Source organism: Brugia malayi, assembly GCF_000002995.4.
Source record: "Brugia malayi strain FR3 genome assembly, contig: Bm_v4_Chr1_scaffold_001, whole genome shotgun sequence".
NCBI classification, from domain to species: Eukaryota; Metazoa; Nematoda; class Chromadorea; order Rhabditida; family Onchocercidae; genus Brugia; species Brugia malayi.
The window spans coordinates 10,952,975-10,975,542 of record NW_025062475.1 but is presented as its reverse complement, the minus strand read 5'-3'; the positions used below and the strand labels follow the sequence as shown (position 1 = coordinate 10,975,542).

The 22,568-nt window shown below is 25.9% G+C and overlaps 4 protein-coding genes across 4 annotated transcripts; all 4 read right to left on the bottom strand.

Annotated features, from left to right (window-relative positions):
* Positions 1–436: 436 nt before the first annotated feature.
* Positions 437–3,739, bottom strand: Bm6367 (PSP family protein; the record flags this gene model as incomplete). Its single annotated transcript, XM_043077464.1, has 12 exons — positions 437–565; positions 643–765; positions 951–1,048; positions 1,146–1,236; positions 1,334–1,408; positions 1,564–1,655; positions 1,755–1,839; positions 2,035–2,161; positions 2,276–2,455; positions 2,707–2,963; positions 3,099–3,183; positions 3,630–3,739. The coding sequence occupies 12 exons, from the start codon at positions 3,737–3,739 to the stop codon at positions 437–439; spliced, it is 1,452 nt and encodes a 483-aa protein (XP_042933398.1).
* A 3,563-nt stretch (positions 3,740–7,302) lies between these two features.
* Bma-cutl-24 (uncharacterized protein) lies at positions 7,303–9,957 on the bottom strand (the record flags this gene model as incomplete). The annotated part of the gene is made up of 8 exons (XM_043077463.1): positions 7,303–7,380; positions 7,502–7,658; positions 7,791–7,878; positions 8,080–8,270; positions 8,409–8,833; positions 9,115–9,267; positions 9,416–9,618; positions 9,873–9,957. 8 exons carry the CDS (start codon positions 9,955–9,957, stop codon positions 7,303–7,305), a joined length of 1,380 nt encoding a protein of 459 aa, XP_042933397.1.
* A 1,419-nt stretch (positions 9,958–11,376) lies between these two features.
* Bm9730 (Uncharacterized protein) lies at positions 11,377–12,446 on the bottom strand (the record flags this gene model as incomplete). Its single annotated transcript, XM_043077462.1, has 4 exons — positions 11,377–11,496; positions 11,754–11,813; positions 11,994–12,062; positions 12,312–12,446. 4 exons carry the CDS (start codon positions 12,444–12,446, stop codon positions 11,377–11,379), a joined length of 384 nt encoding a protein of 127 aa, XP_042933396.1.
* Positions 12,447–14,604: 2,158 nt separating this feature from the next.
* Positions 14,605–15,431, bottom strand: Bm9731 (Uncharacterized protein; the record flags this gene model as incomplete). The annotated part of the gene is made up of 3 exons (XM_043077461.1): positions 14,605–14,718; positions 15,017–15,066; positions 15,350–15,431. 3 exons carry the CDS (start codon positions 15,429–15,431, stop codon positions 14,605–14,607), a joined length of 246 nt encoding a protein of 81 aa, XP_042933395.1.
* Between the last annotated feature and the right edge of the window lie 7,137 nt (positions 15,432–22,568).

Below are 22,568 nucleotides of genomic sequence, written 5' to 3'. Positions count from 1 at the left end.
AAGATGAATCATTTTTAAAATTACAAAACCTACCGACTCATTTTTCAATAAATAGTCACTGAAAAAAAAATTCAAATAATTCTGGATTTCAGTTACTGATATAAAAAACGCCTCTGACAGATTTCATTAACCACAAATATGGCACACTGAAAAAATTTTGGAAGACGGTAGATAAAAAGAGGTAAACTTACATGGGAATTAGCGTAAGATACATTTTTCATAAAAACATTGCAAAAATAACAAGCACAAGTTTTCCATTCTACAACAAACAAATTACCCAGTACCCGTATTAGTAAATCAATATTAACTGATATCAGATAGAAACTGAGATGTGACAAAGATATATGAACTTTAGGGCACTAACAGATAATCAAAGTCGGATGCGAAAATAATAAAATCTTAACAATCTCAAACTCTTTCCTGCAAATATTATCATTCATACTTTTTTTTTTCGTATTTTTAACATAAGAGCCCTGAAGAAACCGCGATTTCCGGTACTTTCTTCAACAGCTTCAAATGGTAAAACGCCGTCTCGGAATTTATCTAAACTTGGCTTCTTTTTATCCTGAAAAAATTTGCTCGTGGCTTCATAATACATACAAGAAAGAATCCCAACATTCGAAACTTCGCAATAAAAATTACATGCTCTAGTCGACGAGCTACAGGCGTTCCAAACGAAATTTTATCATCGCTACTACCAACTAACAGCGAAACTTCAGTAAAAGACGTCGAAGCATCAAGGTCAATAATCGATGTGTTATGTTTCTGCAAATCCATATTTTATTGTGGCAATTCCTTTACTTAACTATAAATCCTGAAGTTTGCAAGCAAATGTTAAATTACTATGAGCAGTATCCACATCATGTTAAAAATCCGAATGTGGATACTGCTCACAGATGCTTAAATAATGTTTAACACTGCGAATTAAATTTTCAAAGTGAAAAGTTTACTATATTCTGTTCTAATGCAGTCTGTTCTGATGATCGCGTAGACATTTCCACATTTTCGTCTGGTTTATCACTAACCAAAATAACGCTGTCATCCGAGTCTTAAAACTTTAGGTAATAATTGTTTAGAATGAAAATAAATCCAAATAACTGAAGAAGTCATAATTAAAAAGAGAGAAAAAAGACTGAAAGTCATGCCGTTTCTTAATCGCTTATGACCACTTTTCTGCTCATTCTTATAATTGCTCCGTTTCCTATTTCTTTCATGGCTATCATTAAATAATCGTTGCTGCAATAAAAAATAAAGTTAGGATCCAAACACTTCAACTGATAACTTTGACCATTTCATTTCTGCTTAAAAAAATGAAGTAAAGCGCAGTATTTACCGCATGTATTTCCTTGGCATATTCCTGAAGGTACCGAACGTATTCATCAAACCTAGGTACTCGAAAACGTTCACGCTGTAAAAAAAATCTTACTTTCAATAATTTAGTCTTTAATAATTGTTACAGTCATGAATAATCCCGTTTAGTCTAGAAAAATAAAAGAATACTCTAAGATAGTATTATACGAAAATGAATCTTCACTAAAGAAAAGTAAATTAAACAAGGCGTACATCTCTAAGATATCGATTATAATAGTTAAAACCGGGATAAGCAATCACTTTATCCGCAGAAACCGTAAGTCGTTTCCGTTTCTTATCTTTTCCTGAAAACATAAATAAAAAAACTATAAATTGGCTCAAAATTACAGTGGTTGAAAATTCTAGTATTTTTTATCATCAGCAGACCCAAGTGAAATAAGCACCTCGCACAATGCGTGGAGTTCCCAATGTTTTATCATCAGTGTGAAATTCCAACAACGCTTCCTCACTAGAACTTTGATCAAGAGCCTAAAAATATACATCCTTTCTTCAGGAACTACAGACCTTATCAACGTATTTTAGTAATGTATAACATAATTATACTTATGTTAATATGTTCTTGAACCTCTTAATATCTACTAGCTTCAAGATACACTAACTTTATCAACTATAATGTAATAAGAAAATTATTGAAAACAGCTTAAAATATGCAAATTTAACTACCTCCGCCAAATATCCTGGTGGATAGCCATCAATGAAACCTTTTCGACGCATTCGATAAATCCATTCTGGAATATCGTTTGGTCCTATGCCCAAAGCTTCACGCAATGCATCACTAATTTCTCCAGGCCTAAACATTTACTTATTCAATTAAGAATTTTTTAAGAAAAATTTTTAAATGAAACAAAATCATTACGTTCACGCGTTAAACGTTTATCATTAAAACGAAACATTTCCAATTTACCTCATATTACACGTGCTTGTTGATCCAGCATCACCCGCTGTAGTATAACGTTCCTGAGTTGAACGTTTATTATTAAAATGAGCAGCACGATTGACAGCGATTCTCCGCTGATTTAAGGGAATATCACATTGCTGTATCGTATGTTCACCACCACAGTTGAAGCAACTTATTTTGAACACACTGAAATTTCAAAAAAACTTCCGTCTCATAAAGAAATTAAAAAAGATCAATACAAACATAAAATAATTATTTGCAAACATGACATGAGACATAATGAATGGTGAGTGAATATTTCATCAACCTGGTAATTTAGTTTTAAAAAGCTTATAAGCTTATACTCCTTATAAACAAATAAGTTTAAATTATACAACTTTAAACCGTAAAGATAATCGATGAAGCGCAAACCAGTAATATGTATGCTAAAAAAGAACCTTTCTTTCTTTTCCTCCGATGGCGATGGAAGAACAGCATCATTCGTCAGAATTCTAGTCACATCAAAAACTTCGTCTTTTCCTTTTGTCTTCGAACTTTTTAGCAAAACTTTACGTCCTTCTTTTTTTGAACCATATCCTTCTGCTGTGTCCTCAGTAAGACTTTTTTTCACTTCTTCCATCTCAACAATTTCTGCTCCTTCAGTATCCAGAACGAATAATTCACGATCATCGCTATTGCCATCATCATCAGACACCTGAAATTGTAAATTTCAAAAGTAAATCACCAAGATACTAAAAGCAAAATGCAAATCAGTAGGTAAACATAACATATTTACAAACTCGGAAGAGTGATGCTAATGAAACTAAGGTTGAACATTATGATAGCTTACCACTTCGATATCTCCATCCTGATCTTCTACCAAATCTATTAGCTCAATCACGGATTCATTCTTCCGAAACTTCGCATTTTCATGCCTACAAGATATCAGTGTTTCACCGAACAAATCCATGTGACTATTTCAATTCCAGTACACACAGGCGATGATTTTATATCGCAAAAATATGATAGCTAGACGTGTGTGTATTGTAATAACTACTACAACTTAAATACCATGTGACTTTTCGCATTTGAATGAAAACTCAGACGGATCTAAACAATAAGTTCGATGCATCACAACTGAAGACACAGTTTAGCCAGATAAGTAGTAACATGGTATAATAAGCCATGATAAGCACTTCAGTAATTAAATTCAACATAAAATGGCCAGAACGAAAGTACTAGGAAGTGATTTCATGATATTACAATGTGATATTGGCAAAAATATAAGAAACAAAGGAAATGAATAAAAAAGTGGAAATATTAGAATACACTATCTTACATAAGGTAAACACGAAGGAATAAAAATTTTTCACAAAAATACCTTTGCATTCTCCACTTGGACGCCCTTCTGGCATATATGTGAGCATTCTCTGATCTCGGTGATGGCGTACGTGAACATTCACCTGGTTCACGTTCATCACGAATATCCATCCTTTGAATTCACTAAAATCAATATTAAAATGAAACAAAAAAAGGAAAAACTCAAAGACAAACAACTCAAACAATAATTACAAATGCGCATCATAGCATTAAATTAGCGCATGGAACGCCCTTTATAGAACCCAAAAAACAAACCACCGTCTGCAAGCATTCTGCTCAAGACCAACTACATAATTGGTATGCAATTTTCAATAAAATTTTCAATTTCAATAAAATTTTCAATTTTTTAATTTTTTTCAAACTTAATTATTTACGATTTTCTCGTATATAATTGACGAAAGAAAGTCTAAAAAGTAACTTATCGCTTCGTTTTCTTTTTGTCATTCTTTTTTTTTGCACTTATCTTTGAATTTAGATGAATTTTTTTGTTTTATTTCATTAGTAATTTCGAGCATTTATATTGCTAACGATTTTGAGCTCATGCAATTAGTTAGTGAAGTTTAATTTACAGTATAATTGTATTCTATTATAATTCGACATTAATTTAAATTTTGAAATTAAGGCGGTCTATTTAAATAATCATGCTATATCTCATATATGTATACACTTTTGGTCTGAAAGTATGATTTTATGTCTTTTATAGTTCAGTAAGCTTAAAAATTATTTCTAAATTACGCTGCATTTATTCTTTTTGAAATATGAAGCATTTTAGAATTGTTGTGTAGTGATTATTACTGTTGCTTATGTAGTTATCATTGAGCAATTATTGTACTGATGACGGATAAATCTAAATTTACAGCTAGAGTTTTCTTAAATGGAATAAATTTTAAAAAAATATGTAATAATTAAATCGAATTGTTTCCAACATTGATTTTCTTCTTTAATGGAAAATCACTTGTAATATATGCTACAGATTAGTTTTGATGATTACCTCACGATGGATACAGTATTTGATTCTGTAGTTTTTATTCCAGTTCATACTCCAGAATCCTCTCCACTGAATGTAAACAATGGTAGTTAGAGTAGATTGACTGTTGAACGGTAGATTATTTGGGTTGGTTTCTCTTTTGTTTTGCTTTGTTTAAAAAGTTGAAATACTAATTCTGAAGGTTTTTATAAATGGTTCGGGTTATAATAATTTCTTACCTTCATTTATTAGGTTTAAAATGTCTTTCTGATCGTCGCATTTAAACGTATTTATATTTTTCTTGTTATTTCTTCAGTGTTGAAAACGTCGAATCCATTTTGTATTTGTAATTTCGAGATATTTGAATATAATGATATAGCTCGAGGCATTTCTGGTGCTGTTAATGGGTTTCTTCTTTGGTCAGCATTTGGTCCAACGGTGTCACATTCATTCTTTTCATTTATTTGGGAAAAGTTTCTAGTTCTTTTATAGTTGCAGATATCTCGGCTCGTGACACCAAAAAATTATGTAGTGAATTTTATTTCGGTTTGAAAAGCATTGCTTTGGTACAGTCGATTTTCTTTTTTGAAGAACTTTTATTACTCGTTAGTTCTGCCGTAGCACCGAAATACTTCGAATTAAATTTTATTGAGAGTATAACTTGGCAAGAAGTAATTGTTAAGGTTGAAAGAGTCGTGAAGCAAAATTTGTAGTAACTATTCTTTCCTCAAATATTAACATGTATTAAAATTTACAATAATAATAATTACAATAATAAAATTTACAATAATACAGTAATTTACAATAATTAGTAAATCTTTTCAGATCAGGAATATTTGTATGTGTAATACCTCAGCTATTTCAGTCATTGAAAAAGGATGGAAAATTAGTTAGATCACAAAAAAAGCATGAGAAAGTGACTGAGTAAGGAATGAGGAATTGGTTAAATGACTTATAATATTACTTATATTAAGATTATTTAGATAGTATTTAGACGAAATTATTTTATTCCTTTATATTAATTTGAACTCTACGAATTTTTAGGAATAGAAATTTGTGATCGGCCGACTTGATTTCAGTGAGAAGCATTCTTTTCTTAGATTATCACTCACTTATTGCTAACATTTCTAGTCTCAGCGATTCCAGCAATTCACATACTCTTTCCTCAACCATTGTGACAAAACATTGCAATCGATTCTCTGATCGATCGAATGAATACGATATTTTTCCATTAAGTACAATTTTAAACGGTATGGCAAAGCAAAAATGTAAGAAAGAGAGTAAAGTGGCGGATATTGTTCAATTGCAACTTTTATAAAATGCTGAGAATGTTAATGGCGCATTTTTGATAGACTTTTTGGAAGCAATGATTTATTGGTTGGTATTGTAGGTGTGATCGGAAGGAAGAAACTTCACTTTCTTCAAATTTATTATCGTTTTGTAAATGATTTAATAATTAGAATGGAAAAGTTAGTGAAGAAAAAGAAGTAGAAATAAGAGAGAAAGAGAAAAAATAAATTTAATTAGTTGAAATTTCAGAATACTTCAGGTACCTTAACTTAATAGCAAGTTAAAGAAACCTAAAGGTTTGTTATTATTAGAAGCAATGTTTAACTTATAGCAAAGAAAATGAATTAAATTAAATAAATTTCAGATTAATTTGCTACAATTCGATTTAATATCAATGTGTGTGTGTGTGTGTGTGTGTGTTTGTGTATTCAAATTCTTCACTAGCGAGAATGAAGAAATTAAAGAAATCGGCACCATAACATAACTTTAAAGAAATCCTTTTTCGTCCTTTTTCGATTTCGCTTCTGAGAATTATGCTAAATTTGTTGTGAAAAAATACCCAATCTCAGACGAATAAATCAACTTTTTAGAGTTCATTTAATGTATTTTGGGAATATCAAAAGGAGCGACAGCTGTAGTACTTTAGGTAATCTTCTGCTCCTGCATTTTGGACTTTTTGGAAATGATTAATTAGCTATTAATGAGCAGAAACTGAACTTATCATTCACTGTTGTCCTCTGTGAAATGATGATTCCTAGGATTAACAGGAAATGTTAATTTGAAATGAAATTGTTATTTGTGTGCAAATTCTGTCACATAAGAATAGATCCTTGAAATAATTATCTAAAAAAAAGTGACTTACTTGCTCAAACAATAAAAGAATTGATGAGATTTAAAATACAAAATTTTACCAATAGGTTTTGAAAGTATAATAAGTGGATATTTGTCATGGTTAAGAGAAGCTTCTTATCATTTTCATAATCACGAATTACATAACTCTGAATATATAATTTCATTGCTACAGTGATATATGTAATTCAAACACTATCACATTACATATTTGAAGCAGATAAAAATATCATTTCTAACAAATTTTATCATCTTGGTGATCATTTTACTAGATAAATCCAAAGCGTTACGAATAGCAATAAATAAAATTCATTATTAAGTGATCAATTACTTCCATAACCTATGTAATGCATACATGATAACAAATCTGAATAGCATTAATGGTAAAACAAACCAGAAGTGTCAATAAGGATCTTCTGAAAATTCAGTGCTTGGTTTCATATCTATCCCTTTTTGAATTATGCAATTCAAAGATCAAGATTCCATAAAATTTAAAGACACTAACTGCAAATGCAAATTTTGATTTTCAATTTGTTTCACCACTTATCAACACTATCACTTTATTACACTATTCAGTGTAATTTATTATATCGCCATTAAAAGCACGCCACCTACGAGATTCATTTTCCTCTTTTCCACATCCTTCCTTAAAAATGGACGTGAAGTATAAATGGTACTGGTATAAACAATAATTTTAAGTGAAAATTTAATTATAATTTATTTTGTGCTTTTAATTATTTCTGTATTTTTCAAGATTAAATAAGTACCGGAAAGCTTTTATTTTGTGAAATATCAATAGCACATGTGAAATAAACATCATCAGGTCCAGGAAATTTAAAGGCGCTGACCCAGAAATAATAGTAGGTTTGCTCTGCGCTTTTCATCCGAATCATTTGTCCGGTTAATTTCGGTTGCACTGTGCACCTGAACTTGCATTTTATAATAAAATGTCAAATAATTAACATTCATTATCTTGTATCTTTTCAGATTCTAAAAAGGTTCACTGTGGATTGATTTTATAGCTTCTATTTAAATTGAAAATTAAAAAAAAAATACCCAAACTGATCAATAAGCAGAAGTTTTTCTAAGCCTTGCTTATCACTAGCGTAACAGGAATGAACAAAGAAGTTGTAGGTATCACTTTCTGAAAAATTCGTTTTTCTATCTTCAAATATCTCTATATTATAACTAAATGATTACTAATAAATGAACTAGTCTGACTTAAAAAAATATGTTGATAAATACAAAATTGATTAATTTCTTCGTGATTCTGTCGAACATATTACAAAGAATTATTTTAGAAATTTAGTAAATGATTTCAAATTTATAATTTAAAGTATTATACCTGAATTATGTGACCTGCTTCGTATTACCAATGAAATATTTTCACCGATTTGAACAGGACCATTTATTTTACTTCCAAAAGGTATTTCATTAGTATGTCTTATTTCCATGTATACTGGCGTATTAGCAGTTATTGGTTTTTGATTTGGTAATTGTGTAGCATATATCCGAACTGATTCCAATCTTCTTTTCCTTTAGTATTTCTTTCTTTCATCTATTTTTTCTACTCTTTTTTTTTTTTTGAAAAAGTTGATTAATTAATTTTGTTCCCTAAATATCCCGCCCGCTCTTCAGGATTTTCTTTTTTATAAGAAAACCATAGATGCGAACCATTTGGAAGTCGAATTTGATCGAAATTTTGTATCCATTGCTATTGTTGTTGAAATATTTGCATCAATTTTTGGAGTTGTTTTATTTGAAAATTTAGGCCAAAGTCTTATTACCTCTAGAACTTTCATTAAAATATTGGGATTTTTACTAGATGCAATATTAATATTAGTGCTGGTAGAAGCAGTGATTGATGATGTGTTAATTAACAATGTCTCTTCAGTTGTCGATAATAATTCGAGTGAGCCGTTTTGAAAATTTTCCTCAGAATTAGCAAACATGATGTCAGGAAGTGGCTCATTGGGAGTTAAATTTGAATCAATAGGCCAGTTGCCCCAGTTGTTTTCAAGATCAAATTCAGATTTCATCTTTTGCTCGGAAAAACCATATTCTGGAATCTTTTTCCATAAATTCGTTTGATTCGTTACCTTAAATTACACTTTTTAAATGAAACAACATTTTTTCAAAATATAAAAGACTCATTTTTAAACCGCCCAAAAGTTTGACATTTCAACAATTTAAACAATGTTTTTTTTTTTTTTAAAAAAAAAATTATATTAGGTTTAAGTGTTCAAAACATCACGGCGATATAAAATCGAGAAATAAAATTAAAAAATATAATTTCCAAATCAAGATATTACTTTTTAATTTAATCTCACATTTCATTTAAAATAATGATGGAAGCTGGAAAAAATTTAAGCAAACATACCAGTAGTGAAGTTTTTCCATCCTGAGTTTGGATTAAAGGTATACCTACTTGAGGTACCAATTGACAAGTAAGTAGAAAATGATGATTAATGGATGCTTGAGATTGTTTCGCTTCCATTTGAATGCAAACAAGATTTTCGATTAAATCCACTATCTGAAATTTTGAAACATTTGACAACAATGATTTATGTTGAAATATGAAATCAAAAATCATTTAGCAAATGCTATAAGAATGAGTGCTTCGTATTTGAAAAAAATTAAAATAAAATTTCATTTTAATAATACACAATTGAAATGATAACATTTCTTGTATTCCTAGCTATTCTTGTACCACATTTATTTAACGGTATAGTAAATTCAATTGCAAGAATCGGCATATCACTTCTATTATGATAGATGCAATCCAGATTGGTAGAATATTCAGCAGAATATATTGTACCGTCAAAAAACCGATTGAATTTGATATTTGCAGTAATTCCATTTTCTGTACAAATAACATTAGCAGCTAAAATGATTGCTATTAGTATTTGCATATTTGAAGGTATAATGTAAATCATAATTCAATCATATTTTTTACATGCTTCAAAATGAATTAATGAAATATTAGAAGGAATTTATTTAGTTATTTTCCCTCCCCCCCTTCCCCCCTCCTCCACCCCTTCCCAAAAAAAAGCCGAATGCAAAATAAAGTATTAATGAATTAAATTATGCATAACGGACATATCATGATTGAATAATTATTAAATTGAAACAACTTACATTTCAGTAGTGGATGACTGGAAAAGACATCAGTAGTAGTGATGTCAAATATTATCAAATTAATGAAAAGTAATATTATCCACATTGTATTAGGAATTTGATTTAAAAATTTTGAATTAAAATTGCGTGGTTATTTTTTTATTTGCTATTTGCTTATTCTTGAATGATGGAAGTTTTAAATTTCCCCTGAAAATGTTATTGGATTTGTTTCTAAACTGATTTGAAGTTTTGATAGCACTAAGAGAATGAATCATGCAAGAATGTTTGTCCATTCGCCATTAAAAACATGAAAGAAAGTGATTATAACTGACCAAAAATCATTGTCACCTGTCCAAATCTGCATTTGTTGGTATTTAGCCTTATTTATACTACATGATCAGATGTAACTCTCGATGAATACAATAGATGTGATAATATTGTCTCGATTGAACTTTAGACGACAGATGACAAACACTCATTAAGTAATAGCGGAAGCACACTGACCTCAGTAATGATGATTGCAGTGATGACACCGTTGGCCAAATGTCACCACATCTAATAACAAAACTATTATCCTACATCCATTAAACTCCTTCTCTCTCTTTCTCTTTCCCTCTCTTTTTCTGTCTTTATTACTCTTCTTTTATACAATAAATAATTTTTGGAAAATGAAGGGAAATTAGTGAAATAGTTGACGAACTCTAATCAATTATATTAGTTTTAAATTTTATAAATTTAATTTCGACGTTATATTTTAATGTCATTTAACGGATATATTTAAAAAAAATACATACATAAAATTGAAATGCAAGATTAAAAATATGATATTAAATTAGATTCATGAAATTTTAAACTAAACTGAAATGATTGTTTTCATATAACTAATGTTATTAGACATGAAAAGCATGAATCATGAATAAGTAATTGACTAAATTGTCGCATTTACCCCATTTTAACAACTTACACAAAATCAGGAAGCCTGATTCCCTTACAATGTAAATATTTCATTTTGTTTTTCAAAAATAAATTTTATTTCACCGATTTAATCTGTTTTATGTAAATCAAAAAATTAATTATATTAAGCATCTAAATTTAATTGTTAAATTTTATTTGTGTAAAAATAAAATTATAAAATGTTTTAAGCAATGACTGAATCCATTTTATTTCTTATAAATCATTAAAAAAATAAAAAAAAAGACACGAATTTTCTCTTTTTTTTTTTGATTTGACAACAAATTTTATGCTATAGAAATTGACATATTATTATTCAATCAAAAATTTGTCATAAAAAAAGAAAAAAAGTAGATATTATTCATTTAATGTACATTTAATTTATGAATACTTGTTGATTTTCCACCTATTTGAATTGCATATTTCAGGCCCGCAATTTATTCAATTCTTTCTAAATTGCCTCAATAATTTTATGGCAAAACTATTAAATGTATTAAAGTTACACAGCAACTTGTTGAAGTTCAGATGTATCAAAAAGTTGCTTTAAAAAAAAAAAAAAAAATTAACATTTGGGTTACGATGGTAAATGCTTTTTAAATAAGGTAATAGTAAGTATTCCATCCGGACTGATTCTGGTTTCACTGCATTCCATCATTATATTATCCGGTATCACATAACGCCGTTCGAATTGCTTCTTTAAGTGTAAAATTGAAAAGTAAATTTCGGAAAGAAATAAAAATTTTATTGTTGAAAATAGTATAGCTTCAATTTATCGTACAATTTAAAATGATTTAATTTTCTTGTTAATTTAGAACTTAAAAAAAAAAGAAAATTTTTTTTCATGTTTATTCTAACAAAAAGTAGATGAATTGTCATCATTATTACAAACAAAATTTTGGTACATTTTATTTTTATTTATTGGAAATTGCTAAAATGAAGAAATTTCCTTACCTTGCCTTTGCTGTCAACATGTATTGCGCCAATTTTGAGTTCGTTACCTTCGGTATTCACCTAAAACTTTATTTGATTTTGAAGATGCCACAATGACTATAAGTAAATTAGAAATTAATAAGAAATTAATTAATACAAAACTAAATATGTCCTTCCTTATTTAATATGCTTAAAGATTTACTTTTCTTTTTGCACTTAGAAATATTAAATTTTCATTAATAATATTTTATACAATTAAACCGTTATTTCATTTGGTGCAAAATTTCGTGCATCAATTGATACGGAAAATTTTTCTGCATCATCGATTATCTAAATAAAATTTAATTAAATTTAACAAAGTAGACATTCAAATGGCTTAACTATTCAATCTTCAAAACATTTAATAAATGTAAAGTTGAAAGAAAAAATGTGAAACAATATAAAATTGAATTTAAATAATTAAATATCTATTAGTATCCATCAGACAACTGTGTTAATTCAAGTAAAAATTTATTAATTTATTATAAAATTATGAAATTTTTCTTCTAACAAATGCAAAAAATTTTTCTAAAATTTTACCTCACCCACTTGACTGCTGAGAAATTCTTCATTTTTGAATCGTAAAATTCCGCATGGCAAATAATTTGATGAAAGCCAACGATCAGTAAATATTGTTGGCATTGTACTACAAGATGAGGACACACGTCGTGACATCTTGATTACTCTTAATCTTAGTTATTTTGACTAATTTAATACTATTTTGTGATAATTAATTTTATTTCAAACATTTTGGAAAAAAGTATGTTTTCGTTTCAAATAATAAAGTTTTCGCAATTGAAAACTGTACGTAATGGGAAAGATAAAATGAAGCGGAAAAAAATAAAAACGTTTTCCGTTTTGCATTAAATTCTCATACAATGAATTTTTGAAAAAAGAAAAAAGATAAAATTTCTAATCCATTAATGAATAAAATAGAAACAATGCTAATGGTAAAAAAAAATTTGATCAGTGAGCACTTCAATTTCAGGAAAAGTTTATCAAAAAAAAATTTAATTGTTTTAAATTATCAGAAAAAAATTTTTCATCAAAAAAAAAAAAAAATTATTCGCTTTCCTCCTTTTCTTATTCTTTTCTTTTTTTTAAAAAATTACAATGCTATATTCATTGAACAATAAAATTAACAACAAAAAGCATAATGTAAAAAAAAAAATCTGATCGTTTTTCGAATAAAAGTCTTAAAATTTTAAGAAAGAATTCAAGAAAAAATAAAAATTAAGTTTAAAATTTTAGTAAAATTTTAAAATTACAAGTTTAAAAAGAAAAAAATTTCATTTGAAGCAAATAATTAACCAAGTTGATGGCACATTTTTTTCTAAACATATCAAATATCAATGATTCCTGGAATTATATGCAATATAAAATGGAAATATTACGGACAATTCATATTGAACAAATTAAAAGTGAGTTTTTAAATCGCTCAAACTATAATTATGGATGAATGTTTCTCTGAGTGATCCATCGCAGCGCAATTTGAATTCATCATTTGTCGCAGTATTGTTGACAGTATTTGAGAGCAAAACTTGATTCTCAATGGATGAAAGCCAAATTAACTTGAATTTAACATTGAATTAAAATTGGCTGCGAAATAAATCGATGGTTAAAGTTCGATTGCTGAGATTATAACTTTCAAGCAATTGTTATAAAACATTTGCAAATTGAATTAAATCGGAAAGTTTTATCATTTATATGTGGTAAATTTTATGATTTTCTCTCATAAACATTTTATATAGTCTCTAATATATATAATATAAATGAATGAGAAAATAATTTGTTCTAATAATTAAATCGAAATAAAAAATTTAATTATTAAAAATTTCGAGTAAATTTAATGTCCTTATTCATATTATTAGAACAACAACAACAACAACGACAACGACAACAATAGTAACAACAATAACAAAACAACAATAGCAGCAATAACAACAACAAATGGGCATCCAAGAGCGCAGCTCGAAAATAATAGTGCCTTTTCTTCCTCTCCATTACTCTTATCAATTAAATATGAGCTTAAAATCCGGTTTTCCATATTCGATATTAAATAATATTTACTAATATTCTTTTCAATGCATGCGAATGAATTTACCAATCAATATTTGTTGTTTAAATACATTTTCCAATTTGAACTTTATAGAAAATTTCAAATTTCAAATTTGCGATTTGTTTTGCTAGTGAAATCCATTACGTGAAGAATATAAGAAAATATATAAAATTTTGAAACTGAAATGTAATTTTTTTTTTTTTTTCTGAAATATATTTGTGATTATAGATATTTGAATTAGTTTGACTTTCAACTTTTAAATTTCTTAAAATATACTTCAAAAAAAAATTTCCTTCGGTTGCAATAGTTTGATTTCCAAACGTACTTTGTAATTTGTTAACTGATAAATTGATTAACTGATAATTGTATTTTCATTTTTTTTTTTTTTTTTTTTGCAATTTATTTTCATTGTGTGCAACAATTTACCCATGTTTTTAATTCATAAAACTTTCTCTCGTTATAAAGCAACATAACTTATTTGATTATTAACAATATCAATTCATTAGTATGTAATCGTAGCATCAATTTTTCATTGAAATAAATAAAATCCTAAAATTGAATTTCATTTGTTGAAATTTTCTATTAATAAAAATTTTCAATTTTGAAAAATTTAATAAAATTCTGACCATACAATAAAATTTTATACAACTTTTTTTCTCTTTTTTTTTTTTTTTTTATTTTTCAGTTTATTTGTTATACAAATATAGTAAATAAAATCAATGAATAAAGTTTTCGAATTAAAAATTTTTTGAAAGTTAACGGTTAACGAGATAATTATTCATCATTAAGATCGCCAGTTGGTGCATCAAACGTTGCAGAACGTTTCCCGAAGCGTATCATCATATCTGCTGGATTTGGTACACGTTTACCAATGTATGAATCACTTGGCTAAAATTTAAATTAATTAACCAATCAAATTATATTTTTATTTTTATTATTTTTAATTAAATTTATAAAAAAAATGATGTTTTTTTATAAATGAATTTTGAATGGAAATTTCAGTAACTCTTTCAAAAGAAAATCATAGAAGTATGATTAAATAAAAAATTATATTTTTGATAATATCAAATAATTTCACATGATCAGAATTATCTATTTTATTGAAATAAATTTTTTAGAAATTTTTTTTCCAGAAAAATTTAAAAATTTTTTTTTTTTACAAAAAAACACAAAATGAATTTCTAACATTGAAATAATATCGCATTGGTTCAAAGCCACCTCTGAATAAATCACTGTCTGAAAATAATTACTGCATCAATTTTATTTCAATAATTTTGATATATTCATTTCAAAATTTTATGAAAATCTATTGTTGTTTCTATGAAAAGCTACTTATATGACGATTAAATAAGGTAATATAATTAAGTGAATTCAAAAGAGGATTTTAGGAAAATGAAATCTCAAAGCACTTTATCTAATTAATGATTTTAAAACTTTAAGATTAAATTAAAGGATTTACCTACCAAATATTAATAGCAATAACCTTATTTTTTTTTTTTTAAAGGGCAAAATGACTTACCTTGTAATTGTTTAGAATCAGTGTTACAAAAATGGTTAATAACAAGCAAAACTGCTAAGATTAATACTTTAAATGTAGACATTGTGAAGTATAATATGCCTGAAATTATTATAGGAATATTTTTAAAATTAAATAATGAAAAAGAAGATTGCATTTAGATTGCCATTTAGTCGATTACACACGTACGTACGTTTAGGTGGTACGTTTACACGTCGTTCAATTCAATAATTGATTGATTAATTATAAATATATTTATAAAACATTGCAAAGAAGAAAAATAATTCATTTCCTTTCTATATTTCGCTATTGTTGCTTTTACTTCAATTCGTTGAATTTATCAAAAGGATAAATAGTTACAAATACAAATAAGTAATATAAATTAAATATTGAATAAATTTTAAGTAAATAGTATTTTATTTGAAATCCAACAGAAAGTGTTTTATTTAAATACAAAAATGTTGCGGCAAATTAACAATCAAATTTATTACTAATTACTTCTCTAACGCAAGATTGTAATAAGTATGTAATATAGTCGAATAATAAGTAAATAAGCAACAACAGCACTTTCACATAAATTATGAATTCGAATGAAGCAAATAATGTATGAATAAGTAAAAAGTAAGAAAAAAAATGTAATTTCAAAGTTTCAGCCCACTTTTTTTTTTTTAAACTTATGTTAACACTAAAATCTAATTTCTCCTTACATAATAAAATAAAATAAAAATATACAAATTTAAAAAGTTATAGAAGGAACATATTTTCATAAAACTTTTCTTCTTTTTCCTCTTGTTCCTTGTACATACCGGAAATTATTCACTTTTTTTTTTTGCTTTTCATTCAGTTCCTTTGAATTGCTAAAATTTTATCCTTAAGAAGAAGACAAAAAATAAACGAGGAAATACTTTAAAAATGAAATAAAAAGGAAATTTTTTTTTGTTGTTGTTAAAAAAGAATTTAAATTTCAAAAAAAAAAAAGCGATAAGGCAATTATTTTTTCTTGCCATGTGTAATTCATTCAAAATTGTGCCATAAAATAATTTAAAAATAAAAGAAAAAGAAAAAAGCACAAATTAACGTAGATCAAATGAAGTGGATTTCTTTAAGAAGTAAAATTTATGCATAATTTAAATTCTAATTGCAATTTTTAGGTTATCGCTTTTTTCATTTTCTATTTTTACTTTTTTAAAATATGTAACATTGTTTGTTTTTCTAATTTTTCATCAAAGTTTTTTTCTCAAAATTTTTTAAAAAACAGAAAGAAATTTATATACCAAACGAAGATTTCTTTTTTTATAATTTTTTATTTTTTTACTTTCTACATTTTCCTACCTTTTTTTTTTCTGACTTAACAAAAATAATTTGGTTAAGAACCTGAAAAATTGCATTTACAAAAAAAAAAAAAATTCATTAATTTTTGCTTTAATTGGATCGATATTTTATTATTATTTTAGTGTAATGAGTAATAATAATTATAACAGTAATAAGTGAATAGTATGAGACAATTTCTGACATTATTTTTGCCAATTCTGAGAAAAATTTTCAAAATGAAACGAATAAATTTATAAAACTATCTGATATCAAAGCAAAATTTGATAATTATTCTCAAAAAAGTGACATATGCCATCAATGAAAAATGCAATTGTTATTTTATATGAAATTAAAATTCATATAATATATCTCATTATTAATGAATTAAAATTAGTGCTTTCTTGTTAGATAATTTATGCAACTAATATAAATACATCAATTTCATAAAAATTTTTAAAGAAAAATTTCAACATTCGAAATATTTTCAAACTATCAATATATAAAAAATGAAATAGCTGAAAAATGACTTAAGATTTAATTGTCCTGTTTACAATCCTTTTAAGGCACCCTTTTTTTTCTCTCTCCCTCTCTCTCTCTCTCTCTCTCTCAGATTTTTGATGCATTATAATTTTGCTTCCTAATTTACGCATACATAAATTAATTTTACTGTTCATTGAACCATTAATGTTTGAGAAAACTTTTTTGCTACAATTATTACCATAAGCAAAATTTATCAACCATTAAGCATAACTTTTACATATTTTATCAAAAAGCGCAACATTGAGTTTGTTAAATGGAAAATTTTCAAATTGGTTAATGTTATAAGTTGCTATAAGCAAATATAAATTGATGAAAGAATTTGACAAAAGTAGTTAAAATATTTGAAAAATTTAAGCATATTGCAAAGTTAAATTAGTTTTATCATTTATAACTTAGAAGATTTGATTTTGTTTTTTGAATTCAAGTAAAGTAATTAATGAATTTGGATGTGATTTACAATCATAAGTGTTAAAGTCAATTTGTTCCTCTGCTTCATTTGCTAATATAAGCAAATGAACTGAATCATTTAAAACTTTTAATTTAAAAAAAAAAAAATCATAAAATTTGCAAGAAAGGTTTAACTTTCTAATGGATTAATACACACTTAACTACATCTTAACAATTATTAATATATTGATGAATTTCAAAGCTTTAAGCATTTATTATCCTATCAATGAGAAATGCTATTATTTACAATGAAAAAGGAAAGTGAATGATAGCTAAAGTTCTCATAAAGTTTTCATTTTTCTTAAGACCAAGAAGATGTATCTAACTTAGGCTCAGAAGATGTCACTAGCTTAAGCTTAGACTAAGAGTGAGAAAAAGGAAGCAAACGAATTGTTTTTAATTTCAGTCATCCCTTTTCCTCCTAATTTACTAATCAAATATATAAACGAGTGAGAAGAAATAGAAAGCTATAAACTTCCGATTCTTAATCAACAAATTATCGACCATTTTTAACGGTTTCATTTGTAAGCTTTCTCAGTTGAATGAAGCATTCAACAAAAAGAAATTGCTATTTTCCAATTTATATTTCAAAAAAAAAAAAAATTTTTGCCAATAATAAATTTGAAATTGTTCATTATAAAGGACTAAATTAATGTTTTCTAATATAAAACTGAAAATAATGCTTCACAAAAGAAAATTAAAATTAAAAAAACAAACCAATTAAATATATTAAAAGTATATAATCAATAAACTGTAATAAGACTAAAACAAATTGTCTTTTGTTACTTTGTAAATGCAACTTAAGTATATTTATGTAGTGCAAGTAAGTGATAAAAAGTAACATAAATTTTAGACTAATAAATTAAAGAACAAAAGAAAAGAAAAAAAAAAAACCACTGAAGATTTGTCGGAAAAAAATTATACTATGATAGATGTTTGAACCGATAGTCCACGTCACAAAAAAGGATTGTGTGTCACATTTTAAATGCTTTAGTAAATGCGACATTGAAATGTGAAGTGATGATAAACAATTTTTTGATGAAAAGGAATTACTCCGTGCTGAATCTGTCTAATGACCTAATGTTAAGAAAAAAGAAGAAAGAAAATAAAAAGTAACAAATATAAGGGAAAAGTGCTCTTTTCACTTCATTTCACTCATTTTTTTTTTTTTTTTTTTATTTTCTTTTGGTTAATATAAGAAAGTGATAAATGCGCATTCCACAATTTCTATCTTAGCGCTTTGAAAAAATGATATCAATAGAAAAAGAAATTAAGTTGAAAAGATTCCAATATAGTCTGTTCAATATTTTATCATTTTTATTGAAGTAAGAAGTGTTCAAATATGTAATTAAATCTAAAGCATTTCCAAAAAAAAAAGGAGAAGAGAAAAAGATAATCAAAAAGTGACCTTTGAAATTCGAATTTTTTTCAAAATTTTCAATGTCAATTTATTTTTTATTTCCAAGAAGATATTTGAGCTAAAAGAAATTGGCAATTTTATTATGTATATCAAAATGATAAACTCAAAATGCTTCACAATGAATAGCGAAATACAAAATTTTATAATCATAAATGTAAAAAAAAGAACCTTAGATATGATAAGATATTCGTATTATAATATAATATAAATCATATGAAAACTGAATAAACGCTGAGTAATTAAACAGTGAAATTCTATGCATAACAAAGTATTTGCGCTAAATTAAGTTAAAATTAAAAAAAAAAAAAATTTTTAATTTACTACAATTACATATTTAATCAGTGTTAATGATTAGTATACATTTTATTAATGAACGCTTTGTTTTAGTTTATTTATCTAAAAATTTTATAATGCCATTATATCCATAAATTTTTTACAAAAAATGAAAAAAAGAAAGATATGCTAAGGAGCTATGAATAAATTTTAACTGAGCTAAAAAAAAAAGGATTATATTTTAACAGTGACAAATTGTATGAACAATAATTTTGAATGTTTATTCTATTTCAAAATCTACTTCATTCCAAATGATAATAATAAAATCATGATGGATTATTTCGTTTCTTCATTTTTATAAAAAAAATTTTGCGTGGAAAATAAACACTGATAAATGTATGAACAATAATCTTAAAAGCTTATTCTATTTTGAAGTCTTATTTCATTGTAAACTATGATAATAAATTCATGAACTATTCCTTTCTTTTTTCGTTTCTATTTCTTTTCATTTCTTAGATTGTTTTTTCTTTTTATTTTATTTTCATAACAAATATTTTATAGAGGAAATAACAGTCCTAAAGGCCTATTCTATTTCAAAGTCCTATTTCATATCAAAGTATAATATTAAAAATCATGATGATTTATTCCTTTTCTCCATTTTTATAATAAATATTTTACATGGTTACCAGAAAAAAAAAAAAAAGAAAGAAAGAGAGACCCAATATCTATTGATGAATTAATTAATCATTGAAAAATATTCCAAAAAATTTCAAATATTTTAATTTCTATCACACTAGCACTTCCATTTATTTTTTTCTCTTTCCTGCTTTTATCCCATCATTTTTTCATAAATCATAGAAATTTCGTTTTCTTAAAAAAAAGGAGAAAAAAGCGATTGAAATTCTGAAATGCGATACCTATCAGTTAGTTTTCTCAACTTCAATTACTTATTTGATAAAAAAATTTGTCATTTAGACATAAATTATGTCAAACATTAAAAAAGAAAGAAGAATTCTTAAAGCTAAGATATTTAGCAATTAAGCATATCTTTATTGTAATTTTTCGTTTTTGTTCTTATATGGTTCAACTTATTAAAATTTGTTGAAATGTTCATTGATTTGATTTCAAACTTTTTCAATCATTATGAAATTTTGGATAATTAAAATGGTGTATGGTAAGAATTGGAAGAAAAGTTGTAATTTATATAGCTTTTAGATAATCCTCAAGGGATATTGAATGAAATATTTCAACGAAACTATTTATTGTCAAACAATTTAATTCCTTAATTTAGTATTTAAGAAAAAAGCTAATACTAATAGCTAAAATTATACTAAGCTAATCAGAATTTAAAAAAAAAAATTAGTTTTTAAACCTTTAACAATTTACAATTTTTGCTAAAAATTTATATTTTTTAAAAATAAAATAAAATAAAATGATTAATAATTATTTGAAGAAAATCATATAAACTTTGAAAAAGGCAGAACAAAACAGCCGACAAACAGATATTCGAAGTCATTCAAAGCTATGCATAAGTTTCAAGTGATGGACATAAAGGTGACAGGAAAACAACACATGTCCAATTCAAAATTTATTAACTGTCTCTTTGATGAATAAGATGGAATTGTCAACAACTATTTCATTCAATTGTTAATAATAATCCACCTGCTATCATCTTACTCAAATGGCTACTTTTATATATCAACAAAATAATATAGTTGAGAGAGACAGGAAGGAAGGGAATCAATAAGAGCTATAAATTTAGAGCGCAAAAAAAACTATTATAATCAACGAAAGCAATATTCAGTACATTAAAAACAAACTATTCAATTTTAATGAATTTAAAATTTGAAATTATTTTGTCCTATATGTTTTTACCTTCTTTTCTTTTGGTTAATATTAAAAATTCAATGGTTTGCATAAAATGCCTTTCAATATGTCAAACAAATATATTAAAGTGTAATTTTAATATTAAAAAATTAATAATTTCACACGAATTTATTCATTTTTAATATAAATTATAAAAACTTCTTCATATATATATCATAGATATCCACGAATTAAAAAAAGTGATATTATCATTGATAGATATCCACGAATTAAAAAAAGTGATTATCATTGATTTTAGTTAATGATTGAGAAATTTGAAAGTTAATAGATTGAAAATGATTTTTACAAATACATTTTCACCTCCTTTGTATTTTTTTTTTTTTTTTTTTGACAATAGTACAATCATAATTAGCAAGCAAATATCGTATTTTGCATAATTTATTTCTAATGACGTAACATTTATTAAAAGTATTACTTATTATGCAATTAAAAAAAAATTTCGATCCACGAAGAAAATGTAATGATAATAAGATTTAACGTGAAAATATCACTGTTATTTCTAACTTTTTGCTAATAATAAAAACTTGAGAATAGCATGCAAAGTTATTTTAGCAACAATTAGCCTAAAGCAGTTATGAATTCATAATTTAACTTTCTAAAAGAGTCTAACAATATATGAGTCCTCTAATTAACGAAAGATTATATCTTATCGAATTAGAATAATTTTTAATTCAAATTGGAAATGGAATTAACGAGCCATAAAAAATGATATGAATGTTTTAACTTTTTACTTCATTTATCGTATTTGTTGAGCATTTTCTATTGATTATTATCATTTCAAAATAAATTTTGTTTACTTTGTATTTAATTTTAGCTGTTTTTTTCAAAAAATTTATTTGCATACAATTCATTATATTTGTTGTTTTGTTCGTTGTATAAATTTTCAAATTATTTCTTTATTGCACCAAGTTTTTTTTCTCTCTTAAAAAATGAAAGGAAAAAAGAGACTAAAAAATTGAATCAAAATTAGGGTTTTCACAAAAATTTCAAATTTCAAAAAAAAAAAAAAATTTAATCAGAAGAAGAGAAAAAGGAAAACTCTCTGTAATGCATAAAATGAAAACATCTAGAAAGTTAGAGTGAAATTTTATCAATATCAAGTTTGGTAGAAATATTCAATGAAAAAACAAATTCTATCGTAATTCACGTGAAAAACGTTTCCTTGACAATTTTTTAATTCATTAAATTACAAAAAAAAAAAGAAAGAAATTGTTCTAAATTTAAAATCTGTCCATAAGTTTTATCATAAATTTATAATTTCATTTTTTTAAGACCAAAAATTTTTTCTGTTTACATTCATAAAATGGCAGAAATATGATTACTACAAACAGACAGACACACACG